This window comes from Lates calcarifer, linkage group LG5 (assembly GCF_001640805.2).
Source record: "Lates calcarifer isolate ASB-BC8 linkage group LG5, TLL_Latcal_v3, whole genome shotgun sequence".
Classification (NCBI taxonomy): domain Eukaryota; kingdom Metazoa; phylum Chordata; class Actinopteri; family Centropomidae; genus Lates; species Lates calcarifer.
The window spans coordinates 2,671,227-2,686,905 of NC_066837.1; the positions used below are offsets into that span (position 1 = coordinate 2,671,227).

The 15,679-nt window shown below is 44.4% G+C and overlaps 1 protein-coding gene across 8 annotated transcripts in view; it reads right to left on the reverse strand.

Moving 5' to 3' along the window:
• LOC108880823 (CREB3 regulatory factor) overlaps nucleotides 1-15,679 on the reverse strand; it is a 32,798-nt gene that overhangs the window by 9,912 nt on the left and 7,207 nt on the right. For 4 of the 8 annotated variants that reach the window (XM_018672535.2, XM_018672537.2, XM_018672536.2 and 1 more), the window contains 7 exons: nucleotides 15,556-15,620; nucleotides 15,316-15,432; nucleotides 13,622-14,426; nucleotides 8,911-9,084; nucleotides 7,825-8,014; nucleotides 4,378-4,451; nucleotides 582-710 (listed from right to left, as the gene is read on the reverse strand). In XM_018672535.2, coding sequence (XP_018528051.1) covers nucleotides 582-710; nucleotides 4,378-4,451; nucleotides 7,825-8,014; nucleotides 8,911-9,084; nucleotides 13,622-14,426; nucleotides 15,316-15,432; nucleotides 15,556-15,564 — 1,498 coding nt within the window. In that variant the 5' untranslated portion in view covers nucleotides 15,565-15,620. Of the gene's footprint in view, nucleotides 1-3; nucleotides 211-581; nucleotides 711-4,377; nucleotides 4,452-7,824; nucleotides 8,015-8,910; nucleotides 9,085-13,621; nucleotides 14,427-15,315; nucleotides 15,433-15,555; nucleotides 15,647-15,679 lie in introns of those variants that run through there. The other 4 variants (XM_018672538.2, XM_051070385.1, XM_018672541.2 and 1 more) reach the window with 3 other exon arrangements.

Consider the following 15,679-nt stretch of genomic DNA (forward strand, 5'->3'; position numbering starts at 1 on the left):
CAGTTGTCATGGAGATAAATTAGTTAGTGTGACGGGAAGGAACAAAACAGAATTAGCTCCATACACGAAAAACAAAACAAAACGTGAGGGTGCATGTGGCAATACTGTATACAGACAGAAATACCAAACATAAACACTGTAATGTTGCTTTTTTGTGTTGTGAGCTGTGTGTTGTGTTGAGTCCTCATGTTGGATCTTTTAAAGACAAACCTGTGAAATAAAATGAACAAATTAAGAAAACATCATCACAAATCTGTTTATGAGCAAACACAGGATAAAGAACATGACTTATTTTAACTAGAATTACTGCCTCTGCTAATCAATCCAGTTGTAGTTAATTAGCTTGTTTTATGGTCAAAAACATGTTTTGTGAGGTCACACTGACATTTGACCTTTGACCAGAAAATTCTAATCAGTTCATCCTTGAGTCCAAATGAATGTTTGCACTGAAAAAAAACAAATAGCACATGCTAACTTCTCAGCATGGAGCTCCACCGTCGCTGCGATACACGAGTGATTTGGGGGTCAGGACATAATGTACGGATTTTTGAGAACTGAGTGTGCGGGTGTGTGTTTCTCACCACTGGACTCTCGGAGGATGTCTTCCAGGCGCTGGGTCATCCCCCGTTCATCTGTGTCCTCTTCCTCGCTGCTCTCCACTCGTCGTCTGATCACCTCCTTGATCCGCAGTAAAGCTCCCAGCAGGTTCTCTGTGCAACATCAAAAAAAAAAAACAAGCCAAATTAAAAACAATGATTCTTGTCTCAAATCACTAAATGAGCACGACAGGGGAGAAAAGTGAAGCAGGAGTTCTTCATCAGAGTTGATGGAGAACACCTGCACTGACTGACAGTTTTCACCTGTGGAGAGCAGCGCTGCACAAGTTACATGCAGGGCTCATTATTTGTTGCCATCAGAGCCAAAACAAAACTCATTTCAGTTCCTCACTTAGAAGAATATCTACACTTTTTTCTTGCAAATCCTTTTTTCATTAATAAACATCAACATTAATCAACAACATCTGTATTTTTGCCAAAATAAAATCTGCTAAAATGATCATTTAAACCAGGCTGCGTTAACAAGACTATAATGCGTCTACACACACAAAGTGTTTTTCAGTCGTCCGTCTTGAGTGTTTGATGGAACAGATAAGCTTCTATTTTAATCGATCCAGCTGTATACACAGGCTGCCTCACAGCTCACATGTTGGATGGCATTTTTTTTACACTTCAAGTCTATTTTCTTCTTGTTGGTCTCCGAACGCTGCCAAAAAAACGTGTGCCCTAAACTCAACACTGTGCCTGAACACATCCTGTGTCGACACAGATGGAGCACTAAAGCTGCTGCTGCTGCTAATGTGCTGCTCACACTGCACCTTCTGTGTAGACACGGTGTAAGAATCTGACAAAGCATTCAGCGCCAACTTTCAGGGTCTGACGATTGTCAATACTTTGATCTAGGGACACATTTTGGTAGAGGCTTAAAAATACTGGGGTTCCAGGCTGAGCTGCACTCAACAAGAGCAAAGAGAAAGTTGTTGAAATGGAAACTAAACTTAAGTCACTAAGAGTAATGAAAGTAAAATAAGACCTAAAGGTTAGAGAAGGAGGCTTGTGACCAGACGGTGGGATGGGCTGATGAGAAAAGAGAAAGCAGAACTTGTTCCGTCTTCGTTACTTCTTGAACAAGACCATTAACTCCCAGCTGCTGCAGTGCAGGTTCAGTGGCCCACACCTCAGACTGGAGCTGTGCCGGGCAGCTTTCAGGTGTAAGATATAAGTAAAAGATTTTGTATTGTGAAAAACTAAAACTAACTAAAATGATCACATTGCAGTCGTATGCCTCCACCAACCGGTCCAGCTGCAGTTAATCAGCATGTTGTGTAAAAAACTGATCAGAAATCAGACTTCTGATAATTAATTAATCATTTCAGTCTTCCAGCTCCTCCAATGTGAGGATTCACCACCTGCCGGCACCATGCTCCCCTCCTGTCAGCAGACATTATTCTCTCCTCTCAGTGGGGAGTGTGTGGGTGGGCAAAGGTTCAGCTCTATTTTCTGACCCCTCCTCCCCCACGTTTCTATAACACACACACACACACACGCACACACACACACACACGCACTGCTGCCAAGCATATGAAGCGTGATTTATATGGATGCAAATGACAGTGATGGAGAGAGAAAGAGGACACAGAGAGAGCAAGTGAATGGAGGAGAATTTTAAAAGAAGAAGAAGAAGAAAGAGTCAAAGGAGGGAGAGGAGGGGAAAAAGGAAGCGGACGGATGTGTGAGGTTAAGCTGTGTGTGTTTTGGCTTCCCGCCAGGACGACAAAAATTCACGCGAGCCACAAGTAAAGCAATGAAATGCTGGGATCAGGAATGACTGGAATGTTAGGAAAAAAAACAGGACAAAGGAAGCTGGATGCTGGTGAGGTTTGAATTCAAAGAGGCTGAACCGAACCAGACGAGGAGGCGGAGGCAGGCACGCAGGACCGGGGCTGACAGATTTGGCAGAGTCGAGGTGTTGATTATCAGAAACAAGGTGAAGTCACGCTTCTCAGGTTCTTCCTCAATCAGTGTGTTTACTATCAGCTCTCTGCAGTAACCTGATTTCTTAAACAGGGCATCTTCAAAGTGGCCCTGAAAAGCCGATTTCTCAGTCATTTGTAGCTGGATTCGTAGTGTATTTTTAATCATAAAGAGAAGCTGGAACTTGTCAGCTTTACCACCACGCAGCTGTGAGATGTCTTATTTGTTGTATTCTGGAGGACCACAGCGGGAATGAGCCATTAGGATTTGTCGTGGCTTTATCCTCAGTGATTGTAGCTGCTGCTGCGCATGAAATTAATTTAATCAATCAATTAAATATCATGCAAACTTGGGTTTCCTTCACTGGAAGTGTCATTAACACAGCAACATTTCTGCAGAAGAAGTCTAAATGAGTCCATTCCACAGCTGAGGAGGAGGCTAGTTCCAAAATAATCTGGGTGCTCACTCACTCAGGAGCCTATTCTTTCTCTGTCAGTGTAAGCAGAGGTATATTAAATTGGAAATAAAGAGCGTCTCTGCCAACGTCAGAAGAAATTATAATGCTTTTATCAAATATAACAACAACCTTGAGGGAATGAGAGCATAAGTGCCACATCACACAGCAGAGGACACACATTTAATAAGTGAGGCTTCGGTTTACAGTCATCTAATAACACAATCAATAACAGAGACAGCACTGAGAGGACGGGAAGCAGCTCGTCTCAGGATTGGAAAAAAAAGAGAGAAAAATCTTCTGAGTTGGAAAAACAAGTTTGCAAAAGTAGAAGAAAAAGGTTCAATAACATAATCAGTTTGGGATGTGAGAGGGAAAAAAATCACCACCCAGGCAGAGAAGCAGGCAAGCAGCAACACCAGGCTCAAGTTAGTTTGACAATCACTTGTGGACACACGCTTTACTCAGTGAAGTGGTTTGAAAAAAAAAAAAAAAAACGATTTCCAATTTCCCTGAGGAAACTGAGGGAAGAGCTCAGCAAAGAAAAAAAGGATGATTTCACACTGTGAACTTCAAGTCTGTTCTAAACTACAGTGACTGTGTGTTGGGTTTTGAGCGCTGATAAAACACAGGTGACCTACACTCAACACAGTCCCTGAACACATCCTGGTTAGACGTAGAACTGATGCTACAGCTGCTGCTCTGCTAACGCGCTGCTTTCACTACACACACTGTGTACACATGGTGCCACAGTATCATTATTCAGTAATCAGGGTTTCCCACCAGTTTGGTTAGCACAAGTGGCACGCTCTCAAGGTTTCTGTTTGGCCGACCAAGATGGTTGCATAAGACACTGCTCCTGAAATATTACATTATATAATTCCCTCCTGAGTTATGTCGCCTTAGTAAACAACGCCGGCGTCTTTAGCTCCAAAAACTGGTTGTTTTCAGACAAAGCTACAGCAAGTTTAAAAAGCAGGGTGTCAACTATCCTTGCATGGCAAACAGGACAACGCTGCAGGAGTGGATGACCTGAACTGGGTGTTCCACTTATAAAACACATCGTCATGTCTCATCTGCATTTAATGCAACATTCACGTCATGTTTCATAACAGTGCAATAATATCTCCTTTATTTCAGGTTCTGCATGAAAGCCTGTTGATAAGAAAACACGCAGCATTTAATAAATTCAGAGTTACAAACTAAATGAAAACATGCTCTGTCAAGGCCAACCTTATTTTCATATTTCATGAATTCCTGCTGTCGGGATAAAACCTAACACTCTCCAGCTTGTGAGCAAAAAAACTCTATTCAAAATGAATTTAAATGAAGTTTAGAGAAGACAATCCTTCCACAATAAGAGCTAAGTATGTGTGTGACTGAGATACTGACCATACTCCTGGTTGAGCCCCCACAGCTTGATCTTGTTGGCTTCATGCTGAGCCTTCTTCTTCAGTCGGCAGGCCCTGGAAACGGAGGAAAACAGAGCACCGTCATTCTCTGGAACAGGAAACTCTGTGCTAGTATTCCCGTTCTCCACATGATCCCGTTACTGAGCCGGCTGGCTCGCACTGCGAGCAGCTGGAGAGCAATGAGAAGAGGATGTATTTCCAAACTGTGAGGGAGATTGACTGAAAACCTCCCTCACCTCCTCCCCCACTCCTCCAAGTGCCATTTAACACCACAAGTCCGAGGGGATATGGCCGGTTTGGTTTCAGAGTATGTGGAGTTGAAAAACGGCAGCAGAGAATGAATCAATCAATGCATGTTAAATATTAATGCATCTCATGGGGACTATTCCCTGCAGCGTGCAGAGAATTCCACTCTTCCTGCAGCTGTGACTCAGCTGAATGAATGGCCAGTAATGTTGGACAGAGGACTCCTTCTGGGTTTCTCTGCTTGTTGAAATGTTAGATTATGCCTCAGCCAGGTTTTTCTTTTTCCACCACAGTCCCTGCCGGTCCAGGGAGGATGTAGACGATCATACAACAATTAAGCTGCTCCTAATCATCATGGGGACGGGACTCACAGAAGAACAGAGGACGTATCAAAGCTTTTTAAGTTGGTAAAAGTGTTTCCCTATATACCCAAAGCCCCCTGAATGCAACACTGATGTAGAATTTTCAAACAGACATGCTGTTCACTGTGATGGATTGCCTACAGCTGCAAATTGATTTAATTGGTGTGCTGAATGAGAAGAAATCAGTGGGCTGCCTGAAGGTAGGAAAAACACATTTGCCAAACTGAAAGCCTCTGGTACTTGGGTGGGTTTGGAAAACGGCCACAGTGGGTTCTCTTCAGGATGCCTCGAGATGAATCCAAACCTGAGGCTTTACCTGTTTTTGAGATCAAACCTAGCAACAGTAGATTGAGTAGGTGCAGCAGTGCCGCTGTGTTGTGGACAATGTTGCAGGGGTAAATGAGAAAACAGACTATTTGACAATTTAGTTGAGGGATCTCTGGCAGATGGTTTAATTCATTAACCTTTAATGAATAATCAGACATTTTGGGAAACATGCTCACTTGCTGTCTTCACAGGAATCAACACCAACAAGTGGCACGGTGAAATGTATTTGTGCATCTACTGTATGAGAAAGGTGGTGTTGAAAGGTTGGTGACACATTCACACACTCAGCCCACAGCAGGACAATGAGATAATGACAGTTAATTCAAGCATGTTTCTACCACCACCTGCAAACCATGTTACACCTCGTTTTAGATAAAACTATACTCCAGAGCAGACGTTTCAGTCCATCACATCACGACTGTAAGCAGCTGGTCAACAGTGCAAACTCACATCTATCATGTCATCAGAGTTCACCAGCAACGTTCACCAGCACCTCCAAGAGCAAATCCACAGATGGCAGCAACTCAAATTAGTTTATGAATGGATGCCAGAAATGTCGCTGTTGTGAACACTTGTGTAACCACGACTCTTAGATGAAAAGAAATAAATGAATTACAATTTAATTTCTGTGTTATTCAGTAAAGAGACTGGTTCTGAATGCGTTAGCTTAGCTTAGCACCAAGATTGGAGGCAAGGGGAAAACTGCTAGCCTCCGGTAAAAAGCTCCAAAACTATCTTATTTCCATACTGTTTGTAGCCCACAAGCTAGCCACGTGCAAATCTGACAACTTCACTACAACACAGGACTATTTATTTATTGTGAGCGAGCCCTGGGGCTAGCTGTTCTGTAAATAGCTCCAGTGCACATGCTAACTGGTCATTTGACTACAATATATTGTTCTGTATTTATTTGCATGTTAAATAAACAAGATAAAGCGTGTGATATTTAACAGTGACAGCTGTTTGAGCCACCTTTGATGGAACAAGGCTGACAGTTTCCATTTGCTCCAAACCTTTTAGCAAAACTAAACAGGCTGAAAAAATGTGAGAATCCACTGGAAGCCAGAAAAAAAGCTAAAAACTGGACCTTGAGTTAAATTTTTTTTTCTCTAGAATGAGCTCTCACGCTCTGCTGGGATAACCACCCTTTGTACTGAACACACAGAGATGAAACTGATATCCATCTCCTCATGTAACTCCCAATAAGAAAGTTAACAATCATATTTTCCAAAATAATGGAGTGTTCCTGTAAGACTAATCACCAGGTCAGTGACCAGGACGTGATCCTTCCACCACAGAATGAGTTTTTTGGAGCGTCAAGCCAAGCTGGAGGCAGCATGTGAGGAACTGGGTGAGTGTTTTTCCCCTACGCCGCCTGAACGCCCCGGGCAGGTTGTTGTTTTGACACGATTAGGAAATGAACGAGAGCGCAGGGTACGCAGGCGGTCAGGACGATCCCACTGCTAACTCTGACCTGGTCTCAGGCAGCCACAAGTATGACAGTGTAAAGAGAAGTGGATCTTCACAGAGGAAATTCCTGCATATCAAATGAAAACATGAACTCGGTAAACAGCACTGAACGTCCTCCTCTCCCTTCACCACTTCTGTCTTTTTCTTTCAGTTTCTATCCTGTCTTTTATCTCCGCACTAACTTTCCATGATGGAGTGTTTGTGTCGTGTTTAACATATGTTTGGAATAATAAGATATTCCCCGAGTTCCCCTCCTATTTAAACTGCCTGTAATAACGCCCCCCCCCCTCCCTCCACAGATGAACTTTACATGAACCTTCTCTCCCTCCTCATCTAACTCCTCGCCTGCCTCCTCAGTCCTGCCCTGATTTCCTCCTATACAGCCTTTCATCCTGCTTTCCTCCATCTCATCTCCCCGGTTTCCTTCCTTCATTTATTCCATCACGATGATGTACAAGGTAAACCTGTAACAAAGAGCCGGCCAGCTGAAAAACACACTCATGACCTACACTTTGTGTTGCCAACAGTAAAAAAATCCTCATCTTTTCAGTGTTTGTGAATGTAAATCTGCGATGTGTAAAAGCTTTTTATGGCAGTCTGGTTTGTAAAGGTCGTCTTCAGAACAGTACGCTGTGTTCCTCCGGGAGAGAGTTGAAATGAAATGCTTCCTGACACGTCAAAACAAAAACGCAAAAGACGCTGCAAATACGACGCTTAGATTTAAGATTAGATATTTTTCTTAATGTATTCTTCTCTCTCTGTGTCCAGAAATACCATTAGAAGGTCAACCATTTAAATGCACCACATATTTGAAAACCAATCTTGACAAGGCTACAGACTGCAGATACCAAACCACAAAGCCCTGCAGAATTCTCTTCCATTTTTTCTCTCTGCAAATGATTTAGAAAACACTGAAAACCTCTCAAGATGCCCACTCACGCCTGATAAAATCGATACAGAAAGTCTCCTGGGCTCTGACTCGGTGCAGAAGATGTAGGAGGGCAGTAAGTGGAGTCTGATACCTGGAGGCTAGCTTGTTCTTCTCCTTACGAGACCGGGCTCGGGCCACGGCAGGTAGGTCGTTGACAGGACCCATGCCGTCGATGGCAGCGTTGAGCTTCTGCAGCTGCTCCCCGATGTTGTGGAGCTTCTGTGGGTTTGGTGTCAGGTCGCTGGCGTCCGTCTTGCGGGCTTTGCGGCGCCCTTTTTTGCCTGGAAAAAGGACAAAAGGATGAAGTGTGTGAAGTGTTTCAATCAATTTTTAACACCTGTAAACCCACCAGTGTGTCTCTAGATCCAAATGCTCTGCAGTCAAACGTTGTTCAGATCTGCCATATAAAGTTAGCAGATTCAGTGGACAAAAACACTCATTTCACCAAGAAGTTACTCAGTTAGTTTGTGTTATTGTGACTTTCAGTCAAGTATTCAGATCCTTAACATAAAGACAGAAATAAACTAACAGGTGGAGGCAGCAGAATTCCAGCAGCTCCCCTGTTCTGCTCGGTAAAATGAGTGTGGCAGTGACATACAGCGATGTTAAGGTCCAGGTTCCTTTAATGGACTGTGCTGCAGAGCACTGGTGCTGCCACACTGCTGCACAGCCACAGTTATGCCTGACTTAAGATTTACTTATCAGGGAAGAGCTGAAAATTTCCCATTTTGACACAAAAGTTGTATGTAGGGCACACGCCTGAGGGTCCCGCTCCGATTGGTGTCACATGAGAGAAAAGAAATGGGGACACTTTAAGCTGCAGTGTGAGTGTCGTTTTAATGACTTCTGCTGTGACAGGGCTCTCAGTCAGTGGATCTGCACACTTTCAGCTCTCTGTGATTTGGGCTGCAATTACCAATCAATCTATTAATTATCTCCCTGATTAATCAGGTAATCAGAGGGGTGAATAACCCATTTTGTCTGACTAGCAGCCACATGATAAAATCCAAAAGCAGTTTTGCCATTTTTGACATTTAAATTGTACATTTTTGTGACTTGTCTAATGTTTTTTTAATATAATATTTAAAATTTCCATTGGGAAATAGTTCACTGATTGATGGATCAGTGTTGTCATGGTTTCAGCGACGTGTGTGCCACAGTGCTGCAGTGTTCTCACCCTCTCTGCGGTACAGTGTGCTGGGCAGAGTGCTGGAGCTCCAGGACAGAGACCAGTGGACGTCTCCGCCCAGCTTCTTCTTTGTGGCTGACTCCCGGGCGCGTCTGTACTCCCAGAAGCATCGGCGCTTTGATGGACGTTCACCTGGCTGCCTCGCTGGCTCTGCCTCCACCTCTGGAGGTACAAACACACACACACACACACACAGAATTTTGAATTTGTGCACGGATGCAAATGCTTTGCAATTGTGGTTCAAATCTCCTGGGGATCTGTTCCATAATTTCAGAGTAGCTGGCTGAATTTTTAGAGGGAAAATAACTAAAGCATTTCAGGCAACAAACAAACAAAGTGGGGAACATCTGCCCTTAAATGACACTATTCCAAACATGACTTTGTAGGCAATTTATTGAACAAGAACTCCAGTCTGTGGCTTAAATTGCCCAAGACAAACCAGAAAACCAAACCCTTGAAATAACAAAAAAAGAGTTGGTTAAGTTTTTTGCTCTTTAGCACTAGTGAGGCAAAAAAAGTTTGACTTGAGAGAGAAAATCATCAGGATTCATTCTCTGGGAATTCTAATTAAACAGAGCAATATCTTGTGAACAGCCAAAGTATCCTGCACATTTTGTGGAGGCGTCTTAAACATGGTTAAAAATCATCCTGTGGAGTCCATGAATGTCTGCACTAAAGTTAACGACCATCCATCCAATATTAAACTATTAATATTTTACACTGAGCCAAAGGCAGACCAGAAGCTCCTCGAGCTATGATGCTAAAAAAAAACAAAAAAAAAAAAACCACATCGCCCCACGTCTGCAGCTCAACCCTTTCCTGTCCTCAGAAGGCTTTACCATTTACAAACGATATTTTCTCTTTTGCTCTGTCTTTCTAAACTCGTCTTATCTTGTTTGTATTTCCCTGTGAGGCATTGAATTACATGTAACTTCGTATGTAAGTGACAGAACCGCTGAACTGTCGGAAAGTTTGTTTAAACTCTGATTTGCCCTGCGATAACACATTTCATAACATTTCGCGGAGTTAAATGCATTGTGGGCGCAGCGGCCTTTTACCTCCCTCAGATTAATCACAGCAGAGATTTGGATTTAGTTTCATCTGCTGTGTTCGTTTTGATTTCACAGCGTTAATAACCAGATGTTTGGCCTGTATCTGCCAAAATTCAAATCAATCTCCATTCTTATGGTCAGAGACAGGGCTGGGCGATACGGACGAAAATGTTTGCAGAATAAAATGTTTCATATAAGTCAATATCGATAATCACAACAAATCAAATCAGGTTAATCGTTATTGTTTTATCGCCCAGCTCTAAAGTCCTGAATGTAACCTGGTCCAGATGTTGCATCAGAATCACTTGAGGTTTGGGAGCTACCGCAGACCACCAGTGATGCAATGATGCAAATACAGAATCAATACTCGAGGCCATTTTATCATTGTATTGTAAAGAAAACTGAGTCTCATCCATTATTATGGAGGAGGACAACACTGACAGCTGTGTATAAGACAGTTAATAGAAGGGAAATATCCTGCATCATAATGTGACAGCTGAGCTCTAATCATAACTGACAGGTATTAATGTTTACGTTTGCCTGGTATGAAATCATGCTGCGAGTCCTAATCCATGAACACATACTGTATGTCCTAATGACAAAGCCACCACTGGCTGTAACTGTATGTACGTATGCTGTTTCAGAGGCAGACACCTACACTGCCGCACAGACGTCACAGAAGATTAGCCTCAGGCGCGCAGAGCCGTGAATAATGGCATCATAAATAATACAACGCGCAAAGCTCAACCAGCAGGAGGAGAGAAGAGACGCCTCTTCAAACCCACCAGAGCTGCGCTCCAAAAATTCATCGTATCTATTTAAAAAACACACACAGAGAAAAACAACAACTAGCAGGATTAAAGCAGACTGAAAGTTAATAACCATGAAGTCCTATCCTAGCCATTAGCCAGGGCTGTCCAGTCCACACACACACACACACACACACACACACACACACACACACACACACACACACACACACACACACACACACACACACAGATGGCTTATGTAACACCATGTCGTCTGGTCCAGTCTGCAGATAGCGCCATTGTCTGCACTCTCCCCTCAACTCAATCTTTTGCTCCATGGCTCACTGTTTTATATACACACACACACACACACACACACACACACACACACACACACACACACACACACACACACAATATATGCTCCTCAATCATCTGTGAAATCTCCTCAACTCACTCAACCTCCATCTTTCTCTACAAACACACACACTCTTACATCCATCACACAGCCCTTTGCGATCACCATGGGCTACTGGTAAGAATAGCTCGACTGGACACACACACACACACACACTACCACAACAATGGAGGGACGACAATGGTGTCTCGCGACTGTCGAAATCCGACCCAGACGGGTCTGTGAGAGAGAGCCGGGGACCTCTCCATCGCCGTGCAACACGACGCCTGAGATTTTGTTTATCTAACGCGGGGACGATCAGACACAGAACGAGCCTGGGAAAAGATGGTAATCTGAGGTGCATGTGTGTGTGTGTGTGTGTGTGTTATCTAATATACATGTTTATAGTTCATGTTCTGTAGTCTGGACATGAAGTCACCTCTGACATTTAAGGGGTTTATCTGTTGATCTAAGCTCGTCATTACTTGAGTTCATTAATGTGGAGTTACACAGCTTAATGTGCTAATGGTTGTATTAGAGAAATACTTTGGCCAAGAAAGCAACAATTCAGGGTTTGTTCTTGATATCAATGAGCAGAATATCTAAAACAATAAATAAATGTGGACCCTGGTGATTTATAATTGTGCTTCCATACACTTACAAGACAAAACAGTCAAAGTCAAAGCAGCTGAGGCTGAGATAATCTGATTTAACGTCTCTCGTGCTGGTCAAGCTCCACAAACACTACACTTCCCACAATGCAACTGGATAGTGTCCACTCCATTTCCATTAGAGCCTCCATCCCATGCCTGGTAAAAGCACACATCTTTCAAGCTTAATGTCCCAGTTTGTGAAGCAGCCTTTCTGTTAAAATACTGTTTATTTTACAGGCTGTGGATCGAGCGATAAGAGCCTGGTTTTTGATGCAGATCCAGGAATTTCCTTGATGATTCTTAACATCGGGGTGATTGAGACGTACAATTACTGGAACTGAGAAAATAAATCATTAAAGAAAAACAAAAAATAAATCAATAATCTATCTATTTTTAACATTTCCTGTGAGTAAAGTAATAGATTTAGAGGACTGTGCAGCCTTGAGGGAGATATTCATTCCCTGGGTTGTAGCCAAGGTTTTATAAATATTTAGGTCGTGATTTTGCCAATTCCTTGTCCACCCCAGCAAGAGTAAGTTTCTGCTGAAGAAACACTGAATTCTTTGGTTATTTTTGTTCACCAAATAGTAGTCACATTTAGACATATCGGTTCTAAAAAAAAATGTAGGAACATAATCATAGAAAGGCAAATACCACCACGCAGAATAATCCCCGACAAACCAGGTTTCAAACCCAGAACGTTGTTGCTGTAAGGAGACAGTGCTATCCACTGCATGCTCTGGTATATGTCTGTGTATACTGTGTGTACTGCATGTATCTATGTGTTTTTCATGTGAGACATGTACATGTGCAGGCTGTGGAAACTAATGAATGAATGGATAAAGTCACTCCGTCACTTTGTTTGTTTAGCTTATCAAAGAATATCATAAAAACAATTCCATGTAGATTGTGAATGCAAAATAAGTAGGGAGGTCAAAGGTCAAAGGTCAAAGCTTCAGCACCAGGACAATAACTCGAATACTGCGCACCAGAGTGGAAACTCACTCCTGTTTTCTGCCAATTATTTACCCAGTTCACTGATTAATCATTTGTCCACAAAATGTGGGAAAACACTGAAAATGCCTGTTTGCTCAGAGCCCAGGGCACCAGCTTCACATGTCATAACCACAACAGTAATCAGATTACTGTCATATAAATCAGGAGGAAGCAGCAAATCCTTACACCTAAGAAGCTGGAATGAGCCAATGTTTCACTAGAAAAATAACTAATCAGTTTGAATCGATTGAACTGATCGAGTAATTGTTTCAGTGCCCTCCGTACTTGTGAGAGCAAAATAAGTGAGGGGTAAAGAAATAATGAGGTGAGGAAAAGATGTTTTTGATCATGAGCCACCAGCTGATCGTGGTAGTCTGTAGCTGGCATGTTTGTGTTGCTTTTGAAGCTGCATGAAAAAGCCAGTTCTACTGTAACAGTTGTTTAACAATCTGTACCAACCTTCACACTCTATTTAACATGTTCAACTACTTGTCTCCCACCCCTCACCCCCACCCTCACCCCCAACCCACCTCAAACATAGACAAGAAGCAGTGTTGCCATTACAGATGGTATTTGAATACATGAAGAGACTCCAACCCTCAAAGCCGTTTCATAACAGTTAAACTGTAGCCACTGAAGCGGTATGTTGTCCGGGAATTACACCCGCAACTTTGGTATTTAATGTGCCTCTGCTCAGCCAGCCAAGACGGACAAGGCGGTCTGAGGTCTCGTCTGGACCTGAGACAGATTAAAATGGTTTCCGTGTGGGCAGACGGGCTGCTGGCAGGGCTGCGATGAGCTGAGATGTCCCCGACACACAGATAGAGACAAACTGAAAGCAGAACTCACCACATTCAGTTTCTGAGGAGCTGGAGAGTTCGGCCTCCACCGCCGTCTCCTCCGTTCCCTCCTCTCCTTCTTCCTCCTCCTCCTCCTCTTCGTCTTCCTCCTCCTCCTCCTCTTCCTCCTGCTCTTCGTCCTCGTCCTCCAGATCTAGCTCAGTCTTGGCCTGGCTCTCCTCCCTGGCCCGCACCTCCTGCTGCGTCTCCCCAACTCGCACCTCCTCTGTCTGAGGACCAGGACCTGTTCCCAGCTCCCCTCCCTGGCTCAGGGAGTAGTTGTGCTCCTCGCTGCAGTGCTCCAGAGCCAAACCTGCCGCCGCCGCCGCTGCCGCAACCACTTCCTCTTCCTCCTGTGCCACCTGATACACCTCCACCGTACGCTCCCTCAGCATCCCCCCATCCTGTCCTCCTCCCGCCGCTCTTCCTGCAACACACAACTCCCTCTCTGTTGTCGTGGCAACAGATATACGCCCCTCCTCCCTCCCTGCAGCGGTGGCCTGGACTTCCTGGGTGACGGGAGGCCCTGCCGTGTGTCTGTTCCTCCTCCTCCTCTCCTCCTCCTCTTCCTCCTCCTGCTCCTCCCGGCTCCTCCCCCAGCGGCCCATCAGGACGGCCTCCTCGGAGCAGGCCAGCAGCTCCCCTCCCACCCCGAGGCCCAGCTTGGTGTAGCGAGCCATCTCGTCCAGCGCGGACACGTCCCAGCGCTCCGGGTGGAGGTCCTCGCCGAAGCCACCGTCATCCACCAGGTCGCTTAGCAACTCAAAGGGCCGTTTCCTTGGCGATGCCGGGGAGCCCAGCATGAGGAGCACGCTCTAAAGGGGACAGAAATATAAAATGTATTGTAACTGTGATATCGCTCCCGAAATATATGACATGTCAGCATGTACCCTTCATATAACACAGGGAGGTCAGGCATAAAATATTAACCCTGCTGCTTTGTAAATAAACTCATCGTCCCAGGCACCTATTAATCTTTAATTTAATTATCTACACAGACAGCTGCAAACTCAGCCAGCTCTATCTGAACGCTTCTGTTCTGTAACAATAAAACAGTCAGTTATGCTATGTAGCTAGACTGGCCAAGACAGATTCACCTGTGATGGGGTGGTTTTAATAAACATGTAGGTTCTTGTGAGCTGGCACCCATCGAGTTAGCATCACCCGTAAAACCGTAAAACTCAGACAAAGCTGATGGAAGGCAAACACTCAGAGATGCACTCTTACACTGCAAAGTGTCTCTCCAGGCACCAGTTAATTACAGGAGGTCAAGCAGGCGCCCCGAAATACAGCAGGCAAATGGGGCTGTAATTGTCACCGGGGGCAAAAAATCACTGGCACGTGCACTCTGGAAGGGATTCAAATCACTGACAGGCATGTATACTGTAATTTTAAACTCACCAGACCTGCCCCAGAGGAATAACTCCTGCCAGACACCAGGTGAATGTAATTAGCTTCACTCAGGCAGCTCGTTAGCTGCTTCACTAACGGGCTCCACGTTTCAGAATAACCAGCCCAGAGAGTGCGGGGCAAGTAGCTACAGCCCACGTCTAAACTTTCAATGACTTTCAAGGTCTGGTTTGTTTTAAAGTAGGGAAGAATCTAAAGTAGAACTCACAAGACCTTCACAAGTTATTGTGAAGTCATGATGAAAACTCAAACATTAGGATGCATGCATTAGGCATTAGGTGTGTCTTGTCTCACCTGGTCGTACTCGGTCCTGCCCCCTTGTGGCGACATGGCCAGAGGGTAGGGGCTCAGCAGACCCCTGTGTCCCCCGTAGGCCTCGCCAAACGCAGGCTCCATCCCATTCATACCCGGCTGAGAGAGAGGAAACACACACAGACATAAAGCAAGGTACAAATCCAACAGGAGACCACGAGGCGTATCGTTCGGAGGTGATGGGAGAGAACGGCTGCAGTTTCAGCGGTGTTCCTACTTTACCTGAGGCATGCCCGAGGCAGGAGGGTGTCAGGTCGCGGTCACAACGTCAGTTCAAGAGAGTTCTGCTGCAGAAACACATTCAAGTTCAGATCTGAGCATCGCGAGGAAACAAGGAGGAGACAGG